This window comes from Prinia subflava, chromosome 2, assembly GCF_021018805.1.
Source record: "Prinia subflava isolate CZ2003 ecotype Zambia chromosome 2, Cam_Psub_1.2, whole genome shotgun sequence".
Classification (NCBI taxonomy): domain Eukaryota; kingdom Metazoa; phylum Chordata; class Aves; order Passeriformes; family Cisticolidae; genus Prinia; species Prinia subflava.
In genome coordinates, this window is record NC_086248.1 from 111,757,498 (window position 1) to 111,782,822 (window position 25,325).

Sequence of the window (25,325 nt, forward strand, 5' to 3'; positions counted from 1 at the left end):
TGTCAGAGAAAGTGAGACTGAGGTGATGAAGGACCAATTACACTTCATCTGTGCTCAAAAAAACTCCAAAACACAGAAACCCACACAAGACACAGAATCCAGAGCAATACATTTCATTTGTCTGGGGACTAGTCCTCCAAAAAAAGGAAGGAAACACTTTTCCCAAAGAGATAAAAGTGCTCTGAAGCAAACCCCATAATGTCCCATGTGTTGTATGGGTTCTGTGACTCTCTAAAAAATGCTTGCAAAAAAAGACAGCTTGTGATTTTAAATCAACCACTTATACATCCAAGGAGACCAGAAACGGAAGAACATCTCAAAAATGAGGAGGCTCTCATTGGAATTATCTTCTATCATTCCCCATTACTCACACCTATGCCACATTCTGGTCCTACATTTGAAAGCACTGGTTAAGCATGTAAACACAACAAAAGATACTGTCCTAAAAGAAAACATAATTCTAGCAGGCAAAACCCTGAACATCTTTTTTTACAGAAGCCTAATCTTGTTACTATAAAGAAATGTAAAAATGGTTAAATCCATTTGCAGAGAAAACTCCTTCCATGAAAACCCCTCAACAGCAATTTTTCCTCTTTTTTCTTTTTTTGCCCCTTTCATTTTTAAATCCTAGTGGTAATATTGCATTAGCATTTAGGTAGAGTGGAAAAGTCGTGGTTACAGTTATAACCACACTGAGCATTGCAACAATATTTGCTTTGCCATGGTTTTTTACATGCAAGCCTATTGATTGGGTTCTGCTCTGCCCACCCAATAAAATTAATAAAAGATTGAATTAGTCTCAATAAAAGATTGAATCCCATGATGTTACTGAGCCACTGCTGTCAATGACAACCATGACAGATGACTTACCAATAGCACAGAGGGCCAGGAGAGCATTTCAGAAAAGCATCAATTCTGCAGCATTGCTTTACAGTGATAAAAACAAAGCTTTCCACAGAGTTCCTAAGAGCCCTTTGGCAATGTTAAGAAAAGGGCTCATGGTGTTACAGAACATGGTTGAGTTGTGAAGCAGATTCTAGAACAAAACACTTGAATGATGATCTGTTAAGCCACGTGTATCGAATTGGTGTCTGAATTCACTTTCTAGAAAGCTTGAATGTAGATAATAAATATATATTTGTTATATATAAAGGTATATACATGTACAATATTTATATATTGTTATAAAGGTATACATATATTTATATTATATATATAACAAAGTTCTGTGTGTATATAGACACCTTTGTATGTGCCTATATACACACAAAGAAAGGAAATACACACTCTCTCAGTATGTGAAAAACACCCCAAGCTTACTTGAAGTAACAGAAACACATTCTGATCATGTGTTTTTTAAGCAAAAATTACTTTGATTGTGCTCCAGAAGTATAAAAGACAAGGCAGGTAGTGGGAAAAAAGAAAGCCTACAAAAATAGAACACTCTTTTTATTTATCATTATTTACAGAGGTATATAACATTTTAGGATATTTTAAAGGTTGTCTGGCTGAGTTGGAGTCTAAGGTGTATTTGCATCGAAGCAAGCCAAGAAACATGACCCTTGCCAGGCTTTAAGATTACAGTTCTTTGCCTCAAAGGTGATGATGAAGTGAGGGAGAATGAAGATTTTAGCTGGCCTACCAAAGAAGAGACTGCACTCTTCCTTGTGGCTCTCCCTTCCAACACACAAAAGACAACTGAGGGGTTACAAACAACTCTAACCTGCCCCAGCTCACACTGGTGGAACCTGGGGTGGAAAGATTTCAGTGCTCTGGGACACAACTGAGGGGAGCTGAAGGAGCTCAGCTTCTCCTTGCCTTCAGTGGGCTCTGCATTAAGTCTGAAGAACGCTTACAAAAATCCAGGCCTGTGATAGCCAGCATCCAAATGTTCTTTCCAAATGTATTCCTCTGGTCCTGCTGTGTGCCTGTGCCAGCCTCTCCTGGGGTTGTGCAGGCACAGTTTGAGCAGTTGTGTACACATCTGGGAGCTCAGTGTCCCCACACTGAGCCCACAGGGAAATAAAGGCAACTTTCTCCAGCCACAGTGGGCACTGATCCACGCCAGGCAAGCAACAGCGATGTGCTCATGGTGCTAAAGGTGCCAGGTATGCATATGAAGCTGCTCCTAGTCTCAAAATTAAACATCACAGGACCTTTACCAAGGTAAAAGAAATTAGTAATGAAGCCTCCAGTACCTAGAGAGCTGTGCTCTTCAAGATATTCCATCCCAGGAAACAACAGGGGGTTTGGGGTAATGGTTTGTTTTGGTTTTATTTGTCTTTGGGGGGTGGGAGGGTGTTTGTTTGTTTGTGTCTGTTGAAACACTCCTCATTTTGGTGATGGTAGACATGTTACAGCTACTGAGTATCCTGTGGCACTGCATCTGGGAGTGGGAACCCACAGCACACCCCAGCAAGCTCTGCTCTAAAGGAACAAGGGGAGAGGCAGGATAAAAAGTATTAGAAGATGTTTCACCACGCTACATCCTCTGAATCCAAATGATTTCTCCCCAGTGAGAGACTGCCCTCTCAGCACCATAGCCCTCTTTAAAGTGGTGTAAGCATTTAATCAGCGAGTGTTTAATCAAGCTTTTAAATATTAAAGTTGAGCTAATATATTAAGCTCACCAATATTTTTCGTAACATTTACAAGGTGATTTCCTTAATGGCTTTAGTTTCTAGCTAGCTCCTTTAAAGCCCTTTCATTGAGCTAGAGCACATGATTTGATTCACACTTTAAAAGCTTTTCCTACGCATGCCTTTCAAAGCTGATTTGTCTGAATTAGTCAAATGAACGAGATCTAAATTCTGTGCATTACTCATTACTACAAACTATGAAGTATCATTCAGGGGTTAACACAATTATTTGCTAAACTGCAAAACAGCTTGTGTCAATAATGAAACTAAGTGAAGTAAAATACATTTGCATGTCCTCTTTTTATCAAGATAAAAACAAATTTGATGTATCTAATGACATATAAAACTACTTAAGCTGTATCAGGATGAGTTCTTGATTTAAATATATTTTTAACCTTTTTCCCCCCCTTTATTAACAGTCTGTGTACAGAGTGCTTGCAGTGTATTCACTTGAGATCCATCTCTATGCTTCTGCACAGGACAAATCAAACCATAAAATATTAGCAGGATCTGGATTTTATATTCAAATGGCTGATCCTCCAGCAAAACAACATCTCTTTTTTTCCTGTATACTCCATTTCTGTTTTCCTTAAAACAACCCAGAAAAAACGTGAATCTAAAAACACGGTACATGCCACAAATCCCTCAGACAGCTCATATAGTGACAGTTGCAGAGAACAGAGTTCTGCTGAAAGAATAGAGAGAAATAGATTGAAAAGGAGGCAGTGAATCAAAAAACCCTGCCTTCAGCTCGATGCCAATAAAAACCAGAATCACTCAGTTCCTTTGGATTGTTTTCTATTTATTTTCTTTTCTTTTATGCGGTTAATATTTTAGGAAATTGTTGGGGTTTTTTCCCCCCCCTCCTTTTTTTTTTTTTTTTGTCACCACAGACACTCCCTTTAGGCAACCGTGCATCAACAATCCTCCCACGTTCAAAGTCGGCTACATCTGTTGCTCTTTCCCATTGTTGAAAATTCCTGCCTTAATCCTATTTGACTTTATTCATGCAAAGGTCATCCTGAATTCAACAAATGGAGGAGCGATAGCAGGCACACTGTTGAACATGGCTAAGAAATGCTCTTGTAGGACACGCAGCTAGTGTGCCGGCACTATCGCACAAGGGCTCGCTTCATTATGCAGCCTCTCGCCACCACAGCTCTGGTGCAGCATGAATTGGCAACACATTTCCCCTTGCAACTCATTTCCCTTCTAGCTGGCTTGGTTTTCTCTCCTTTTGAAAAAGGTTTGTGCCTAACTTGCATTTGCTGGTGGGTAGGACTGCAACATGCACAGAGAATACCCGAGCGGCTGGCGTGCCCCGGGCCTTGGCTTCTGGCACCTATGGATTCCCTTCTTCTCCTGGATTTTATCTCCGGTTTCACAAACCTATTTCACTAACCTGCCCACCTAAAACTAATGGTGATCACAATTTTAAATACATCAGGCGAAATTCTATCTAAAAATACTTCTACAAAGCAGGAAAGAAGAGCTCATAGAAATACCTCATTTTAGGGCCATCATTGCACTGCAGATGTGCTTACAATTGCCATCCATTTTGGTTTTGGACTTACTTTTCTTTCCCAGCAACAAAAAGCATTCTGGCTTAGACCTGTGATTTATTCCTATGCTTAAGCATCTGACCCAAATCAAAGAACATTTAGCAGGAACAGTGAATTAGTAAGCAAACCAAAGCTAACTACCAGACTGATTTATGAAGGGAAGATAATTATTTTTGTAATATGTCCATAACTCATCATGACAGAAGCAAAGGAAAATTTATTCATGCACACTTATTTCCAATTTGAGGTGCTTGCCAACCACCATGAACCAAACCCATCCCTCAGGCAAGCAGAGAACCAGGCACATTGTTAATGGGCTCCTTTCACTGAGAGCTGCATCAGGGGCCATGGATGGGCCATGGATGGTGGAGAGAGCACCCAGGACTTCATCTACACCAGCCCCAGCTCCAGGTAACAGCTAAAAGTTAAATGCTACAAATGTCAACTTCTATACATTGATGAGGTCCTTGTTAGGTGCAAGGGAACATTGGAAAAAATCAAGTTTTCATTTTAAAAGCTGTCCTGTACTCTGCTTGTGTGGCTCTTATTAAGGCACCTGATAATAAGGTATCAAAACTGTACAGAAAATGGACAGATTTTTTTTCAGGTTTTTGTCGCAAAGATTTTGAGGAGTTTTGTTTTGATGATGGTTTAAAAAAGTCTTAGGAGAGGAGAAGTGTTCCTTCTTTCTTCTACCTTTTAAAGAGCCAAGCTTGAACTAAACATGAGTCTGTGAAGGCCAGCATGAGAATTGAAGCCCTCCAGGTCACAAGGCACAGGAAGGTGACCTCAGCACCTGCACCAGGAGCCCACGGCCTTGTGCCACCTCCCTGCCTCCCTTCCACCAGGGATGTGGAGGCAAACAGAAACAGAAATATTACAGGAAACAGAATAAAATAGAAGGCCCTCATTGGGGATAAGGATTTTCAGATGACATCTCCCAGAAGCTGGCCCAGATCTCACTGGGCTGGCCCAAGGCAGCTGTCATTCACATGTTTGGGCAGGCCAGGACTGTTCCAGCTATCCAGCCCTGACATTTAGGAACTGCAGCACTCCAGAAATCTCAATGCACCTTTTCCACAACTGCTGAAGTGGTATTTTATGACAACAAATCTGAGATCTATAACTTGTAATTTAAAATATGAAAAGTGAGCCCTGGAATGTCACAATGCTGGTGCAGCTACCAAACCTCACTTGTACAGACATTCTGCAGAAATGGTAACTGCTGCAACCCAGAACTGCTGCAGGCACTGACAAAGTTTCCATCCATTTCAGTAGCAGCTACATTGCACCAATAATGCACAAATACCTTAAAGAGCAATTATGAAAATTACAGAAGCAGTCAAGCATTTACCAGCCTGAACATTATGTATATTAATTTGCAATGAAAAATATTTTTCCAGGACAGCTCTGGAGACCTGTTATCTGCATCCCCACTACTAATAAGGACCTCAAGAAGAAACAGTCAAACACTTAAGTAGCAGCACTTAAAGTTGCCAAATCAAGTGTTCAAAGATTATGGTTACAAATACATTTTTATTAATACCCTTTGTATAATAGCTTTTTTTAAAAAATAAAAACTGAGGTCCACAAAAAAATCTACCTCCAGATTACTGTAAGTTAATGCTTTTGAGTCCTCAGAGTGAGTCACCTAAGACCTACCTTACAGAGAACTGTTTGTTTTAGGATAGTTCATGTGACACAGAACAGCACTCTCTCAGCTGCATGGCACTACAGTCAAGCCAACACTTAATTAATTTGATTTTGCATTTAGAGTGGCAGGGAGAAACATCCTTGACTAAAGACTGATCCTTTCCTGTTTAGTTAAATTTGGCACCAAAGTCACGCTTACAGAACCGAGGATGTCCAACTCTTCAGGTTCAGAAGATGCTTTGGGAAGGTGAAGAACCCTCCAGCCCCTTGATCTACTGGGGATCAAAGATCCCATGTGGATGACCCTGCAAGTCTACCCTGAATGGCTCAATTCCTTCTGGAATTGGCCAAGCATCTACTGGTATGCCAACTAAACAGGTGGAAAATGTCTTTTCTAGGATTGTACAGGAAAGACATATGATATCCAAATCTGACGCACTGGCTAAAGCCACCCAGACATTTGTTCTGGTTGACTAACTGGCAAATTTGCACTATTAAAAACAAGCAAGCAAAAAACCATAAGTATAACATTTGACTGAACCTGCTAATTTATCTGGGTTGGATGCAGCTGGGAACTTGAGGAAAAAACAAAAACACCCACCAAACCACCACAGTCCAAAATCTGGTTCAAGAGATTAGCTTAGCCCCACACCTAAGGAATTCTTGACAGAGGGAAGGATCCCATTCAGTGCTCCTGGCCAGCACTCAATTGCCAGAGAAAGCAGTCAGTGCCTTCTGCTGGCCCTTGGCTCAGCACACAGCCTGGCCTGGCTCCCTGCACAGCAGAACATACACTGAGGATGTGTTTCCATCTAGGTAATATCCAGCTTCTGGGACAAAGGAGAGAAGTAAGAGGATGAAGATGGAAGCAGCTCAGCCCTGCCTCCAGTCCTGGGCAAAACTCCCGCTACAGGAATATTTGGGCAAATTGTTGAGGGTTTTAACCCTCAAATTCTGAAGGAAGCACATCTCTTAGAGATTATGTGACTATAGAGCAGCACCTAAATCTTTTTGACAGCACGGGCACAAGATACTTCAGTCAGAAGGGCAGAAGGCCACACAAAGAACATGGAAGGGCCTGGTTTCCTCTATAGTCTCAACATCCCATGGTGGGTTCCTGTTGGCATCAATCATGGGAATAATATGAGGGCAACATAGTCAAGTTCATAATTTAAAACTTATGAAAACAGTAATAAGGAATTGCTTGAGCATTGGATTAAAAAATGGAGCCTCTTTTATTCTTTAACACTTGAAAATCAGCAAGTTGAATGACTTGTCTGTGCTAACATATGATTATCTCACTATCTCTCTGTTCATATTATATGTGCAGCTTGTCTTTCTTCCTACAAAAACAAAAAATGTCTTTGGGCTGCATGCAAAGGCAGCTTTTCTCAGAGTGCCTTTTTATTTGGCTTAAGTTTATAACAGGAGACATCTTCCAATTCTATCCAGTATTTACCAGGTCTTCCCTGGGCTTGAACCATCTGCCTACATAGGGAGTGACAAAGATCTCATGAAAAGGAGCTGTGCAATTCCTTTGCAGCAAATGTGAAGCTGCAAAGGGGCAAAATCATTGAAGAAGATGTTCCAGAGAACTGGGAAGTCCTTATGTGAATGGACAACTGGAGATACCTTTGATACCAAGAGACAGTGAGTGATCTTCACCTCCCATGGGGAATTTGCTGTCATTCCTCCACCCAGCTGCATTACTGCACCTGTGTTTTAGGATGAAGTCTTCCCACTGCTTGGTCACATAAGGTTGATGATCTTGAGGTAAATAAAAGTGGAGAAAACAAGAAACTGAAGACTTTAGGCTCTCTGATATCTTGGGAGCTGTGGGAGAAGCTGTCACTTCTCCCCCTTACACTAAACCTACTTGTTTTGTGCTCTAAGCATTTATTCTGTCTTAGAATGAATGAGGAGGAGAAAAAAAATTACAGGTTCCTTCTTGCTCAATTAAGAAGCATCTGATAATTTCTCTTCTTTCACAAGGAACCAATTTGCACCTCCTTTGCTGCTTGAAGGACTAACTGCCTAGAATTCAGGCAGAAATCTTTCTGGACAGCCTGAACATCCTGAAGCATTGCAGACAGACAGCAGATTACCAAGGATATGGATGGAGATGGATTATTACATGTCATGCAGAAAACGATTCTGTATTTCCTGTAAATGTTTCATTAGAGATTAAATCAGCTAGCTTGTCTGGCATGTGAGAGCAGATTATTTCTTGGTATGCAAAACTATTAATTTTAGTTTTATGATGAGAGACAGAGAGAGCTTTAACAATGATGGTGACAGAGATGTTACTATTGGCTTTGGACTGCTATGTGAACGTGTCTTCTCCTCTTCCACCAGCTTAAAAGGCCATCACAAGTTCTTGTCTAAAAGCAACAAAACCACCTCCTGTGTTTTCATGACTATTAGCAATTTTATGTATATTAATTTGCAATGAAAAATATTTTTCCAGGACAGCTCTGGAGACCTGTTATCTGCATCCCCACTACTACCTCCATAAAGGCAAGAATGGTGTCTACAATAATGATATCTTAGCTGATTTATCATCCTGTCCTGGTGCCATACACTTCCATCAGTTGCAAGGCATAACTAAAAATCCATTCCAGGTAAACTTCAAAAAGCATTTTGTGGTCTGGTATCAATTTTATGTCTGTTCATATCATCATGTATTGCCAGAGAAACATCTATCCCCAGGATGGAGGGCAGGAGTTTCACTTCCTGAGAGATTCTGGGCAGGCAGGTGTGAGATGGAGCTCTGAGTGCTCCCCAGCCCCAGGCTGGCAGCTCGTCAGCCTGCAGCAGTTACTCTGTAAGGATGTGCTTAACCAACACAGGCTTCCAGAGCCTGAAGATGGGAGAAAGGATGTGAGACCAAGCTGGATTCACCAAATAGAACATACCTGGTTACTTTCAGGAGGGTAATGGTAATGGCAGAAACCTGATGGATTCACGAGGCATCAGCGTGAGCTTTGGCTGAAGTCTGGCAATAAACTGAATACATCAAATCCCAAGAAAAGCCTCTCTCAATTGTTTCCTGAAAGTGAAGGGTATATGCTATCCTTGAAAGGAGTCAATGAGTAAATGTCACTCCAGTCCAAGAAGTATTTTCTTCTAACACTTAAAAATAACTCTATGGTTGAGGATGCTTAACTGTTTCCTCCTGTTCCCAAGTAAATAATTCTTAACCTCCTACATAAATTCAGTAGCACGCCTGCCCCCTCATTCTCACAAAGACAATAAAATCCTTGATTGTGCAGAGACAGATTGCTTTGGCTTCCCTACCACGAAGGCTTTGGCTTCCCTACCTATGGTTGCCAGCTCTGGGACTGATCCCCTTTCAATAAATTCAACATAATGCAGAGAAGAGAAGAGAAGGGATCTGAAACTGGCTGAGACTTCACGCTGCTGAAGTTCATATGTATATTTGTAATCAGCTAAAGCAATGATAAGCACTGATATGCATGCTATGTACCAGTCTGATAGCACGTTTTGAGCCTGAAATGACACTTTTTTCCCACAAAGTCAGTCAAAAAGTGGGGGAAATTTAAAGTCTCTATGACCTTTGTGAAAGGCAGAACCTGGTTATCCAAACCACGTGAAGAACAGTAACAGATGTATGACAGTAACAAGCCCAACAAGGTTTCAGCACTGTTGGGCTTGACAGCACTGTAGCAGTTTGATGACTGAAGAGCTTAATTACAGCCTTGCACTTTGTCAGACTCACCTAAATAGAGTCAGCATACCATCGTTTTCAAGTCATTTGAGATGATTAACTGTGGGGTAACTCCAGATCTCAGACTCTGCATTTTAAGCTCTGATGACTCAGATTATTTTGGAGGAGATACACAAGACAGGAGAGAATTAAGATATTCCTTTAGGAAGTGTGAATAGATTAAAAAAAAAATTGAAAGCAAAACTTCCTCCAGACTCAGATATGGCAAATACTGAGCTAATTCTGTGTGCTGAAGAGCTGGACCTTTAGGGAGTGTTAAACCCTGCCTTATCTCAGACAGATAAGTGACCCCTCCTCACCAATACAGCTGACAGGGGATCTCCAAGAGATCAAAAGGGCCTGCTCAAGGGGAAGACATTGAAGAGGCTTGGAGAGGATTTGCTACTACAGGTAACTGACTGCTCATCACTTAATAAACTTGCTGCAATGACAGCATTTGTGATTTTTGGAGTCAGCCAACGTGATGAATGCTGCTAGCACGCGAAGGAAAAATCAGCACCAAATACTCTGCCAAAGATTTGCAGAGGTGCTTTTGGAATATTTTTCCTTAAACTCTGAGGTTCTAATATTAGTGCTGTGTTTGTGTAGTTTAAAGATTAGCATTTCTGCTCCACAGGCATTTCCTGTGACAACAAGCAAGACAGGGAACTGAACCTGCTGAAACCACTGAGCCTCTGGTATAACTCCCAAAACTTTCTGTGCACAGCAAACTTGGACAAAACACTAAGACACACGATTTAACCTCCCTTTACCTAAGTTTACCTCTATAGGACTTTTCCCCTACATAACGGCATGTGCTAAGTTCATGTTTGCATAGTGCCTATACCTTTGGATGGAAGTTTTTCCAGAGTTGCTAAATGTTGTCTCTACTATTGAGCAATAAACAAGTAATCTGTGCCAACACTCTGAGTCCCACCTGGGCACTATTTTGTACTGTTCTGTGAGGAAACAGTTTCTTTTCTTTTAAATGCCAGTACTTTTCCAAATTTCAAAAAGCATTCCAAGTAAAGTGCTTTTGATCTGAGTGCAAAACAATTCAAGCACAGAAAAAAGACTCTGCTTACAGAAAGCTTTCTGCATTGCAAGTGACCGTACAATATTTTAACACACCCACCCAGCAAAACTTTCCACTGTAACATAATGAACCAAGACACTGCATCTGCTTTGGAGCCTTCCCTAATGTCTCCTATCCTCCAAAATCCAGTTAAAAAATTAATTAAAGCTTTCCTATAAAAGAGCATGTGAGCACAGAACTCCACCTTCCCTCGCAGCCCTAATGAAAGTCAGCATTTCAGTACGAGGACCTCTGCTGATCTCAGCTGTGCCTCGGGGTCAGGGGCAGAGAGGTGGGCTGCAAGCAGGCAGGCACCAAGATATTCACCAAATAACACCACAGAAAAGCACGAACTATCCGACTGCCCATAACAGCAAAGTCTTCTCAGCAAGTTCAGTCCTGAATCTTAACCAATTCCACCTTTCAGACTTTCTAAAGCTGGCAAAAACTACAACATTCCCACTTGGTAGTGACACGTTATTTCAGCACAGGGAAGGCATGTATGAAGCAGAGAGACACATTTCCTTGGGTGCATATCTGTAAGAAAACACCTCTCAAACAACGAGCAAGAGGGACACAATTTCCACCAAGCAATCAGATAAAAATATCCACAGATGTCTCTTCACAGCCTTGGTAGTACCAGAAAGTTTTGCTTTGGCCTTTTTGCTTTGACCCAAGGGCCGGACTCCACCAGAAATCAAATAATGTGTCACTTTTCATACAGAAACTCCAGCTAACGGGACTGAATCCCATTTCAGAGCATCATAAAACTGCTGTGCTTTGATTTCATATACCCCTGGTTGTGGTTTTGCAAATGAAGAATAACTTGTGAAATGTACTTGTCTTACTCCACTGTTTTGTTTTGCAGTGAGCAGACAGAGATTAGATTTCTGGTCTCATACTCTTTAGCCTGAGTGAGTGGTAAAATGACAAGAAGATCATAACCTGAGTGGACAAGGACATGTGAGCAATCTGGCTGAGTAATTACACAGTGAAATGATAGGTATGACAAGGAGCTTCCCTCAGTTCTGAAACTGAAGTACAGCAGCTCTGATTCAAGGCAAACCAGATGATAATGTGCACACAATGGGAAGGGAGGCATTCTGTCCTCATCTCCCTACCTTTAAAACAATGTATGACATTCATTTTTAAGAAAGGTCCATTAATTTACACTATTAAATGCTTATTTTGTTTAAAGAAAAAGCACAATGCTGTTAACTGCTGAAACACTGCAGTTGAAATCCATGCTGACAGAAGTTGGCTGTTGTAGTAATAAACATCCACACCTCACATTACCTTTTCCACTGAAATTAACTCTGATTTTCCCATGAAAAACATAAATGGATGTGCACACCTAAGTATCCTTAGTCTGGACATTCCTAGTAAACAGTTAACCTGATCTAAAGTAGACTGTCTTTTTTTTTTCTTTTTTTTTTAATTACTTCAACATAGCTTTGGAATTGGACATCTATAAATCCCAATACAAATATTCAGTATCCAGTACTAAGCTTTTAAAACCCAGATTTATGACAGAAATGTGGAGACAGACTTGTCAACAGGGGCAAGGCTTAGGAGCATTAAAACAGATCAGGACAAAGCAGTGTTCAACATGATTTTCCTTCTTCTCCGCGGCATATCCAGCTGTCCTGTAACACTGGCTACTAGAAGACTCTTCTCTTTGAAACTGCAGTTGCTGTTACTGTTGTCATTAAATCCCTCAGGAAAAAACACAAGCTCCTAGAGCTGCACCCTCCCATGAACCAAGAGAACAGAGACGAGCCAACAGCACTGGCAAAGCTTTTTAGATGCAGAAATAAACAGGATGTTCACAATACACAGAAAGGTCCTGTCATGAACAAAGACAAAATTTGGGTATGAAAAGCTTACCTTAGGAGAGGAGGAGAGCTCCCTCGATGCAGGAACTGCTGACATGTTCTCACCCATGCCCATCTCTGTCTTTGGCAAGAAGTTTGGGGGTTCAGGAGCCTTTCTTTTCATCTTCTTTTCTGGTTCTTGCAGAGCAACTTTAATTAAAGCAGGGCTTGATTTTGGTTCATAAAATGGATTTGATCTAATTAAAAGAAGGGAAACACATTTCTTTGCTATCTCCTTGGAAATAAAACCAAAAGTAAGACCTGCTTATGAAAGCCAATGACTAAAATGCTTTTATTATCCCACATAAGATTGTTTTACCTTTATACACTGTTAAACACTACATTTTCATACAATTGAAAAGTGAGTTACAATAGCTAAAACTGCATTGTTTAGTCACAATTGCCATAATTTTTATAAAGTCCTGTCAATTGCAGAAGTTTTACCAACTGCATAAAGCTAACTCTTCAATTATACTTTGCTATCTATCAAAGAGTGATCTGATTTTATGACAAGATCAACACCAAAAAATGTGAGTGGAGCTCCTGGGTGTTTAACACTCTAATGAACAGAATAAAGACAGCTTGATTAGAACAATTAAGAATCAGGGCACTGCTGCAGGGCTTTAGAGGCCTCACTCTTGGCTGTCCAGTTTTGAAAAGTTTGACCTCCATGGATACACATCCAGCCTCAAGCATGTTTCAAACTCTGCAGGTCACAGGCACCACACCATTTTAAGAACACTCCTTAGGTAAGAGAACAGTGTAAGAAAACCCCATCTGATCTGCATTTATCTCTCTGCAGACACCAGTAGGTATCACCTATTTTGAAAGTGCTTTTTATAACTACTAAATCTTATTTGAGAATGTTAGAGTGTCTTCCACCAAGTAGGTGCAGTCCAAAGAATTATCCTGAACTCGGGTGTCCGTGTTCCAACTCTGCATTTGTACCACCTTAGTAAATACCTCCACTGCCAAATTTTGCCAAATTTTATGTTAGATTGATACATCAAATATCAATCAATCAATAACAGATCAAATAATGGTTTCTTCTACACAGTTAGTAGAACCAGCAGCTTTGTATCCTGCTAAGGATACTTAAGGGAGTCTTTTTTGCACTGAATTATTTCATTATTAATACTATTGGCTTTCCATATTTTGCAAAACTGGACAGTTAGCTATGAAATGGATACATTAGTTTATTCTTTTCTAAAGTCCCTCTTTCCCCTGCAAGGTACATTTCTCACAGATCTCAAACCAGGATTCCCAACAACCTCTCTGCACACGGTTATTACACTCAGTGTAACCAACCACAACAAATAACCTCAGTCCCTTGAAGTCCCTTAGAATTCAGGTCTGCATGGAAACACTAATGCCTTAGGTAAGAGTCTACCTAGCTAGATCCATTCACAAATTCCCTCTCAGGATAAGTGTAAGGAGCTAGTATTTTTAAGAACTATTTTTAAGAACTACAACAGCAGTAAAACCCAACTATTCATCAGTTGCCTTCCACACAACATCAAATTTCCCTCCTTCATTTGTAGTTGTAGTGTGAAAATGTCTTTCAGTTTCATAGACAAACTTTAAAGTTTATTTTAAAACAATTTACAGTCATCCTGTTTTCACAGAGAAAAAGCAAGCAATTAATAACCCACACCACAGAAATCTTTGAAAGGCAACGTTTACCAAAGCTCCTAAGTGAAAATCAGCCATAAAATCTCCAGACCTTTCTAAGAATCTGCTGCTTCTGCTCCTTACAGAAAAAGGTATCCAGCTCCTGAAGCAAAAGGAAAGACCGGCACTAAAATAACTCACTTGCTGACTGAAGGCAGCTTTCAGGTGTTCCCACTTTGCTGCCCATCAAGTGCAAACCCACCAGGCAATCAAACGAAAGGCAATGGAACTCAGAAGTTAAGTGGAAACAGAAGGGTGTTTTCCATGGGAGGCAGTAGGAAAAGGAGGCATTCAGGCCGGAGTGCAGAATGCATCCAGCTGTCAGTAGCTCTAATTTAGCTGACAGCCCAGCTCAGCTGCCTTCAGACACCAGCGAGTTCAAAGGGAGGTGAAAATGAAGATAAAAGAGATAAAGGCGGAAGAACAATGCATTCTGTGGGACAGCACAAGGTTTTATTTAGTTCAACAAGTCAGCCTTTGGAACAGCCAACAGGCACAGCATGTCTGGCAGGAATTTACCTCTGAATTAGAAAGGTGTATTTGTAAGGTGCTAAAATTATTTTGGTGTGAGAAAAAACCCAACACCTTATCAGTGAGAGTAAACAGGTTTGGAAGAACCATCTTTTGAACTCTTAAGCTCCAGAACTGCCTGCACTGCAGGTGTCATCCTGAAGAACTGCACACTCTGTACCCACCAGAAGGAAGGACTAAAAGGAGAGAAGCCTTTTTCCATAGAGAAGAGCTTGCTTGAAAGCCAGGCTAAATCCTCACTTTTTGGTCACAGAAAGAGACATGCACACCTGCTACCTTCTACCTTCCTCTCTGCACTACCCTTAATTGCTCCTACAAATATTGAGCAAGATTTTTGAAAAATAATGTTAATACAGAAAAAAAAACCCAACCAAAATGGGTCTTTCCTGAACAAACCATAAAGTTTGAAGCCATGAGGATCTGATATACACAGCAGAGTTTGGTCCAACAGCTTCCACAGGGCTCTACAAGAAATCAGGCATCTGAAAAGTCTGGTTGAAAAGAGCCTTAGCTGGAAAATATTAAAGCACTTTTCTCTGAGGTCAGCCCCATATTTACTGGTTCTGTGAAGCTCTTTAGTGGATTCACATAAAATGCTTTGTCTAAAGAGACACTGGACTGTCCTTCACAAAATCAAAAAGCTTCAGAGCTGACAAGATACCTGGCATTGAACTCTCACTGCCAACGTGGTGGCTTGTGGCTTCTTGGGCAACTTCAGCAGATGGCAACTCGATAGCCTTGCCAATTACACAGCAGAATTCTAAGCCACACAATGATTAACGAGATAAGAAGCCACAGAGCCAAATGATCTTGGAAAGCAAGTTTTATTCTGACCAATTTAAAAATTATTTTGATCAGTCTCACCAGTTAGCCGAAAAAGAAAATTAGAAAATAAACATTTTACTGAGGAGGAAACCCAAAGCTGTCATCGTGGCAGGGTCCAAAGGTCAGGCAATATTGCCAATCAAAAGTACTAGGGTTGAAAGCATAATACATTAAGCAGTTGTGAGCTGTGCTATTTTCAAATAATTCACTTCACAAAGTGTGCCATCCTTCACTAACAGGTGGATTTAAATGTATGAAATTCAAAAAGGCAAAATCAGAATTTTCCACTAACAGTGAAATGTCCCAAACTAACAAAAGGAAAATGTGTTCCTTATCTTTAGCTAGGTATGAGAATTTAGGCAGAGGAAGTCTGCTTTGAGAGCACAGCTGTGCAGCAGAGTAAATGCACTAAGCCCCTCTGTGCCATGCAACGCCTCACGATGCTGGTGCTCGTGACTGTGCTTTGTGTGTGTTGTGAATTATTAGTTCTCTTCACAAACATTAGTCAAATGCACTTCAACAAAGCAAATTACGCAAGGTAAATCCTTCACAGAGGGGCACTGAGGCCAAGCACCTTCTGCAGGATCACAGGGAGAGTCTGTCACCAAACTGGAGTCAGAGTCCAGCTCTTGGGACTCATTGTGCAAGCTCTGAGTCCAGGATGAGAACTGGGGATCTGCCAGAGCAGAGTGGGACAAAGGGCCCTGATGCTAAATGGTGTGTCCATGTTCCCAGGACACAACTCTGCATTTCACACAAACTATTAGAGGAAAATGCCCAGCAGTACATTAAGTGAATTCCAATTAAACGTTTAAGACATGGGGGTAAAAAATCCATTGTATTTCCTGAAAATCAATAAATCAGGAGCCTTCCATTTCTTCCATTTCATGCCTTCCACCTACAGGTTCAAAAGGACACCTGGAGACAGCCCTTGACCAGTGGCAGTCAAAAAAAATGAAACAGAATTTTTAGAATATCGAAAGACAAGATGTTATGAGAGAGGTTGAAAATAACATGCACAGTTTTCTATTCTTATGACACGACTCAGTTGTTCAGCTTTGTCTTGAATACACTGCTCAGGCCAAGTCAAGACATCTTAAAATAGACACATAGCAGAAGGAATAACAGGGTCCAGAGACGGGCGGTGGAAATGATTAGAGAGATGAAGAGACTTCTGTATGAAGAGAGATCGAGAAGGTTAGCACTCAGACACGTGACAAGGGAAGGTGAACATGCCAGAGACAGACAGGACAACAAATGTTAGTGGCAGGCAAATCCAATACAACTAATTGTTGTTTGGGTAAGCCAGCAGAAGAGACAGTATGGGACTGGAAAGGGAATTTATTTACAATCAACAAAAGAAACACATTTCATTAGAGATCTTGGTTTTTTGTGGAACTCTCTGCCACAAATTGACACGGAAACCTAGACTTCGATAGGCTTGGAAGAAGATTACCCAGTTATGTAGATAATAAAAGCATCAATATTCACAGTGGGTAAAAACAATACACATCTGGACATAAACCCTCATGACTTAGGCCACTCAAAAACCACCAACTGGCACTGCCTGTGAAAATTTTGCCTTTGGTGCTCACCAGACCACGCCTTAGCAGAAGCTTTCTACTTAAAAATCTGAAAATTAAGGACATCAGGCAAAATAGTGTTTGTAGGTGTGATCTAATATTACATGTCCTGTGTTTCTAGACTGGATTTTCATCATTACAGTCATTCCTCCAGAATGTTTCTGTATAAAGATTCAAGGGCTCTCCTTGCCACACTTCTACCCAATGCACTCAACAAATGGTCTCCAGGTCTTTTTGTATGATGTACTGCTCCTGTAACTTCAGATGGAAATGTGGAGAGGAAGGTTACTCTGGGGGTTAGGGCATAAAAAACTTATGTAAAAGATGTAAAAAATCTCATTTTACAGTGTTTACTGACTCTTTATCCTTTCATCTTCCCATGGGACACTGCTTTATCATGAAAACACAGACTGGTTTTATATTCAAGAATCCACCTATGGGGAATTTATCTTTGGGGAAAAAAAAAAAAGGAAGCAAATGGAGTCACTAAAACAAGAAGGAGGCTGTTGTTAACCAAGGGCTAAAGTCCAGTACACAGCAAAAGGAAGGGTTACAACCCTGCCACAAGCCCCTCTGGCATAGTTGTGCTTAGGGATGGAAGGATACACAGAAAACAGAAAAATTTTCACTTGCTCATCTATGTGGCTTTTTCTCTTTCTGCTCCTCTCAATCTTTGCTGTCCTCCATACCTGTATCTTGGTGGGTACAAAATACACACACTTTTATTCCCTACAGATTCTGGGAATGCCCAGGAAGGCCTGGTGTGGCTGTCAGTGTGATCACACTGTGCTCTGAAGATAGCAGCCAGTGCTGCTTGTTTAGGCACTGTCCTGAAAAACGGAGCTGGCAGAGGCATCATTCCCAATGCCCTTTATTTATTTTTTCTTTTATTTTTCCCAGACCAAACATCAACATTAAATCCATGGCTACAGAGCTTTAAAAGGAAAAACACTCTGCAGAGCCCTTCATATGTTTCTTTCAGAGTGCCTGGGAATCCTTCCATTTTCTAGACCACAGCTATCTACAGAGAAACAGAAAGATGATGATACCATACCTCTGTTAGGATTGAAGTAATGCAAGTGTCATGCCATGATAAATCTCATTAAATAATGTAAAATTAAATGTTAATTAGAATTGTTGTCTGTAAAATTGCTCAGATGTAATCACCATAAACTGTCTCCTGAGTGGTGTGGTTGGTGACTAATGACCACAAACAAGGATTAAGGATACACCTTCCAACCTCCCAAGCTGTGCAGGAATTGCAAAAAGCTCTCCCTTCCTGATAGTTTCGAAGCTATAATACAAGGCAATGTGAGTTTATAGAAGTTTTATATGTGGTCATGCTGAAAGAAAGAACCTAAGGAAGCGCATATGGTGTTATCTTTCCCATATCTATTCAGTTTATGAGATTCTCAAAAATGTGCCATGCAGATCGCAAAATGCTCTTCCTTTTTACATACTGCATCAAGATAAAACAAACTCCCTGTCATCACTGGCAAAAGTTATTATTTTATGAAGTAAAAATAATGGCAAAAAGGAGAGGAAGGCCCAAGCTCTGTTGCTCCTTGAATTTCTGGCTCATTTGCAATTGTCAGGGCATGAAGTGTCAGAAAGGTCCACAGACTTGTTCCCTATCAAGCTGTTTGCTATCAATAAGGCAAAGGAAAGTTTCCTCCCTGATCACGTTGAACAGCATGACCTGGGGGCATGGCATTTCCTGCTGCTCAGCTGCCCGAGGATGAGTCTGTCCTGAGGAGGTGATTAAGGATCACCATGGTTCAACCCAATACACCCTGAGATTACGCCAGGGATCCCACTGCAAAGCTGCTGAAAGATGGACAATCATACTCACTCATCCAGCTCCTCCTCCTCAGCTCTAGAGGTATCTGCATAGAGGTATTTGCTCATATCCACTGGCCTGACGCTCTTCCTTTTTGCAGGTTGTGGAGGAGAATCTCTCGCACTTCCAGGTGCTTCAGGCGGGTGATCTGGCTCATCAAATGGGTTTAAGGACTCTGGGGCATCTTCATCCTTGAAGGGATTGCAGCTGTCAGCATAGAAACTTTCCTCTGGCTTTGAAGATGAAGCTCTTTCAGGGTGAAGTTCTACCAAATAACAAAAAAAAACCCATTAAAGAGATTTAACAAATTAAAAATTTGAAGCCATTTTATCAGATATTTCTATTTTAAAGGCATATGAAAAGGTCTATTTCTTAACTCTCAATACATAAAGTTATAGCCTTAGGTCAATTTTCATGCTTATTTATTAAAAATAGGTCCTTCAAAAGGTCTTTTAATTTAGACTACATTGAATAAGCTTCATTTTCTCACTTACTACAGCTCTTTCAACATTAGTTATTAGTTTTCCTATTTGTCATATAAATGGCATCACAACAGATATTAAAACATTTTCACTATTAGCCTATTTGTGTCCTAACAAAATGTTCCAAATTATTTATTTGAACTTTTTATTAAAAAGTATTTTATAATATTACTGGATTTAAAAATGGTGATAGTAAGTAGATGGCCTTTTAATTTCTTAAAATTACTGAACTAAAAATCAGCTATTATGACCAGTAATTTCAAAACACATGTGCGCCCCTGGTAAAAATACACAATCTCACTGTAAAAATGAATTTAGATTAACTGTAAAGAGACAGATAATCAAATCACTCATCTTTTATTTGGGCTGTACAACAAAAAGTTACTGGCAAGCTGGAGCTGCGTGCTGCTCTCTGTGTAATGTCCACTCTGCAGTGTCTGTTATTCTGCAGTGAATGGCTTCTGGTTACTGAATAATGCAAATCCCCATACAGCAATACAACATTTGTCACAAAGACACTTAGTAATGGTGATTTTACTCTTCTTGCAGCATCAAATAATCAGCAGCTCTGTTCAAAACTAGATGTGGTATACTTCCAAAACCTACACAAACAGGAACTTCAATGCAGTGTCATTAGAACCTAACTTTCAATAACCATATCCACATTATTCTTAATGAAAACTGTGTGTTTTTCAGAGGTATGGTTACTCAATTGGACTGAACATACTTTTAAGGTTTAACAGAGCAACTTGAAAAATTATTTGTAACAAGACTCTAAAAAATAAAAAGATGGACTGAAGAAATATTTGGGAGGACAAAATCTCTAGTCACACAAAGAACAAAGGGAAGCACTGTGAGTTTGGATGGATGATATAATCCTGGTGAAATGCTAGAAAATGTGAGTGTTCTCTGCCCTGAGCAAACATCCAGCTCACCCTGAACCCAGGCACAGCCCAAGGAGATGGAAAGCCCTACGCCAAGCAGTGTGACCAGCTCTAACTCGGAGTGTGAACCAGAGCCATTCCCAGCTGGACAGGGATGTGATCCCAGCTGCAGGCAGCAGCTTCACCTCTCTGTGCACTGGGCTGGTCACTAGATCAGGGCAAAGGCTCGGAGCAGGAAAGGCTTGAGCTCTTCTCAGGGCTACAGAGATCCACCTGCAGCCTGGGGAGGAGACCCATGCTGGAGCACAAACAAACAACTGTAGAAAAGGTCAGGGGGTGTGTTTGGAGTATGCCAGCTGTAGTGCAGGTGTTCACTCCAACCCCAGAGCAAACGCTTATCCCTTAAGAGAAGGGAATGAACTCATCCTGGGAGAAAGTGTAATTACTGCACAGCAGGTGATGTTATTAACCCTATTTATGTGGTGAGGTGATCATAAGCCCACATCCTTTTAAGAAAGCTGTTTCAGAGAAAGCCACAGTGAAATAACACTGAAGGTCCATAGCTTAACTGACAGGGGAAAAGAAAGCATTTAAGGCAGAAATTCTTAAAAACACAAATATGATCAAATCAAGCAAGAGCCCTTCAGAGTACTATAGATTAAACATATCAGAGCAGAGCCCAATATCTAAAATGTATTTGTTCATTTCTTTTAAGCTGAACTGGAAAAGTGGTTCTATACAGACTTAGGTTATTCTAGTGTCCAGTGCAGGTGGTGAAGGCAAGCAAAAGCTTCACTCTGCTTGCCCTGAGATGTCCTCGGTGTGGGTATTTGCAGCTGAGCTGATTCCCTGACACTCAGAGCTTACAGGCATGTGTCCAAACTGCTTTTAAAGTCAGGGGAGTCAAATGCCACCCTTACTGTACATACAGTATATAGTGTACATGCCATGCCTTAGAGCTCACAGTAGTCAGAGTGATACTCAAATATCACCCACACATTTAGTGATTTGATGAACTAGAGCAAGCAGAAGTGCTTTGGAGATGTGTCCTCAGAAGACAGTTCCATACAAAAAGCAAAAATAACTAATGAAATGTAGGAAAAAAGGACTGATACCTTGTTCAAATAATGTAGCTTATTGACAAAGCTTTAACCAAACTTTTTACTACTTAAAACTTTGCTCAGATCTTAGAATATTTTATCAAGAGAGTGGACAACTACAGATAGCTGCTTCTGCACATCTGTATGATGGATCATTGCACCTGCACATGAATCTGTTGATAAATACACATTATCATATCTGAGGGAAACCTTCTGATAACACACAAGAAGGAAAGTCAGTAATATATCCTGAAGTTAAAAACTTTCAGAGAAACAACCTCTTAAAACTATGGTGTAAGCTTTTAATTTGCTTTGAAGTGTCTCCTGGAAACAATGAGTTAAACGCTTGTTTAAATCTGATACATTTTAAGGGGCAATGCAAATGGTTTTTGCAATTCTTTCTATTTCGACACTGGATCAAGTGCTGTAACCTTAACTATGACAAAATTATTTTTCTTTTTCATTGGCTCAACAGGAACTACATGTTTGGCTTTACACACACTGTGTTATGTGCAGGTGCTCAGACACCTCTGGCTTGTTATTAACTAAAATATTTCACAAAATCCTACACGCAGGCTGAAATTAAAAAAGCTTCTAAAAATATCATTCTCAAGACACTTTTACGGGCAGAATTTTGTAGAGGCTCGGCTAGAACCCACTTAGCTACTCATTCTCTCTGCTCTTGCTATCCAGGACCCTGTTTTCCTCCCCCTTCTGCTTCCTTCAGTGTCCCCACAGGGAGGGAGGGCTCCCACAAGGGTCCCCACCTGCACCCAAGCAGGTTCTCTCCCATGGGGGCTCTGAAACCCCCTTAGAACTAGTTTTGTGTCAAATGTTGGTCATCACAAGCCTCTCTATAACAAATTAAGTTGTTATGATGACGACTCAAAGTTGAGCACTGCTCTTAAAGCCACACCTACTGTCTGTCACCTGTCACTTTTCGGTAACACACTCATTTTCTCAAACAGCTAATGATGCTGAGAAGTGCACTTTGGCAGGCTAAACATACAACAGCTTAGAAGGGGTCTATTTCCCTCCTGAAGCTGCTTTTACTTTCAGAAGGCAGCACAGATTCCCCTGCTTTCCCCACATCATTCATCACAGCTCCACACAGAACTCCAGTCTCTACACCGATGTAAATTTTTTAAAAGAAGAAAAGAAAAAGATGCTTGCAGTTTGGCACGTCATGGGTCAAACACAAAATAATTTTGCATGATTAAGTAATAAAGCCACAGGGGTAGGAGTGACAACAAGAGAGGTAGAACTATTACTACAGCAGAAACACCAGCTGCTCTTGTGCCAGATTCTGGAAACATTACTTGCCCTAACTCCACTGAGAAAGACTGTGATAATGATCACTCTGGCACTACCTATCTGCACAATCAGCCGGAGCCTCTCCAGAAATCACCCTGCCCTTCAACCCACTTGCCTTTTGTAACACAAACATATTGTGACACATTAAAACCCAACAAAACCTCCACCAAAACATGGCACATACCACTTTCCCCTTGGCAGAGGATGAAAGAAGCAGCCACATGTGAAAGGCGCTCGGTTACGCCACTGGCTGCCTGACTGGCAGGCACACAGGCACCACGGCATGTGAGCACCCAACAGACAGCACAAAGCAAAGATGGAACTGCCCAGAGCTTCTAGAAAGAGGAATGACTGCCACCCCCATGCAGCCCTGGTGATTCTCTCATCCTTTTACTCATACACTGCTTTTCATGAAGAAATAGAAGGGATGGACAGAGTCACCGTTCTCCTCTCAAGTGGTTCCTGTGCCACGTTGTGACTGCCCTGGAACCATCTGGGGTTTGCTGCTGCATGGTAACACTGTGCTCATTTTCAGTGTAAAACATGTTGCAGAGGGCTCAGAAGTCCACACACAAGGTGATGAAATACGCTGCTGTAGTAAATGGCGGTCTAAATGACAGGGGATGCCAGCAAAGAGTTACCCTCATGTCTCCTGAGTGTTGTATAGGCCATACACAACTTAAAATTCTGTATTCCCCACCAAATGAAAAAAAAAATCTGGAGTGATGAAAGCGTGTTGTGGTTTTCTGCTTTCATTTGTTGTACGTGTTGGCTTGCCCAGGTAAATGCTTTGCACAGAAATTAACTGATTTTATAATTCTGTTGCACGGTGACTAAAAATCCAAAAGGTAGTCCTCATATGATCACATAAAGGTTATCTGGTATAAAGCTGTAGAGATACAGTGCTGAAAGAGATTATTTTTGATTTTCCCAGATTTCTAATGTCTAGCTGACCTAGCAGGTACAGCAGGAACAAGCCTCAATTTGACATGTCAACCACGAAACGCATCTGAAGGGATTTTTTTAGTTGCTGTTCATATGCACATTCACTCTGCTGTGTAAGATCATTGACACTGAGGACTTCTTAAATGCCAGCAGCATCCAGAGCCAGCTTGCTGCTGACCCTCTGCCATGCACCACACCTACGGTGTGCACACGGGGGCTGGAAGCACTGACGCCTTTAGTTTCTCTCCACCCCACATTCCCAGGGTTAAGTGATTATGGGATTAGGAAGATAGAGGGAAAGTAGCTGGTTTGTGAACAGGCACGAGAAATATCTGTCTAGGAAACAAGTATCTACTGGCAGGTAATCCTCCTTTGTCTTTGAGTGACTGTCAATACATACATATTCATCCTCTGGGTGACTGAGCACACACGTTACAGGCTTGGTAGGAATATCTTTGGAATATCTCTGCCAAATAGCACATCATGCCTCCTCACACCTGATGGCAAAGTGCTCAGGAAAGGAGGCTCCAGCTGGCTGCTCTGCATGTCTTGGGGAAATTAAGTAACAAATTCTACAGAAGACTCTGAACTTTCGCAAAGTCTAAGTTCCAGATTATGCCTTGTCCAGATAAAAAGATAAAGAGACTAACATGTAAGTGAACAGAAAAATACTTCATCCCTGCACACATAAAACGTTAATCTCTTGATTTAAGAAGATCACAAGACAAGTGAAACAGGTAATGTGACTGTTTAAGCCTGTAGGAGAAAGCCTGCCTTAAGCTCCTGAACCTCTGTCATGTTCTCAGGCTTCTGGGGTGGCCACCAAAAAGGTTACATTCACTTCGGGATGCAAAAGCAAACAAGCAGGCACAGTCTCAAAGAGCTTCCTAGAAAGAGATGGCAATAAAAACAGTTCCACTGAGGTCTCAGAATAAAAGAATCATGAGTGAGTAATGGGACACAAACAGGGCAACCTTCAGCAGCTGGGCACCAGGATGAGAACAGCTACGATATTGCGCAGCCTCAAAATGCATTTCAAAACAAAGGGCAATCTCCCCAAATGGTAATGTCTAGGTGCTCCCCATGTAGAGACACTGATCCAATTAGCCACAGAAATACACAGCAGATTCCTGCTGTTGCTGAAGGCCAAAACCATCTTCTCTAATTTGTCTCAGCACCATTTTTTCTCCCCTTCAACTTTCTGAGGAGGAAGAGGACTGGAGGAAAGGCACACATCAAGAAGGTCAAGCAAGGTAATGGGAACACAACCAGTTCCCATTAAAGGGACAAGACAGGTCTGGAGTGGAAGAACCAGTGACTCTCAGAGGTGTCTGAGGCAAAAAGAAGAATCCCTCAGGAGCCACTCATTGTAACATAAAAGCTTTAAAAATGCCACACCAGATGTCCAAGTCTTTGTCTGATGGGCTGGACTCACTCTTTCAGCTAATCTTTCAGATCTTTCAGCCTGGTTTAGAGCTCCAGGGAGACACTGTCACATGAACCTTACAGAAGGTCCACTCCTCCCAAATAAAAACCACTTTATGACACAGTAGGAAGAATCTAGTGACACCCTGTTTATCCCAATCCCTGTCCTGTTATGGTATGTTGACTGCTGGCTGC

The 25,325-nt window shown here is 41.1% G+C and overlaps 1 protein-coding gene across 6 annotated transcripts in view; it reads right to left on the reverse strand.

Moving 5' to 3' along the window:
• Positions 1-25,325, reverse strand: part of EHBP1 (EH domain binding protein 1) — a 204,652-nt gene that overhangs the window by 93,652 nt on the left and 85,675 nt on the right. For all 6 annotated transcript variants that reach the window (XM_063391613.1, XM_063391615.1, XM_063391611.1 and 3 more), the window contains exons 9-10: positions 18,993-19,245; positions 12,544-12,727 (exon numbers count right to left, since the gene is read on the reverse strand). In XM_063391613.1, coding sequence (XP_063247683.1) covers positions 12,544-12,727; positions 18,993-19,245 — 437 coding nt within the window. The remainder of the gene's footprint in view (positions 1-12,543; positions 12,728-18,992; positions 19,246-25,325) is intronic.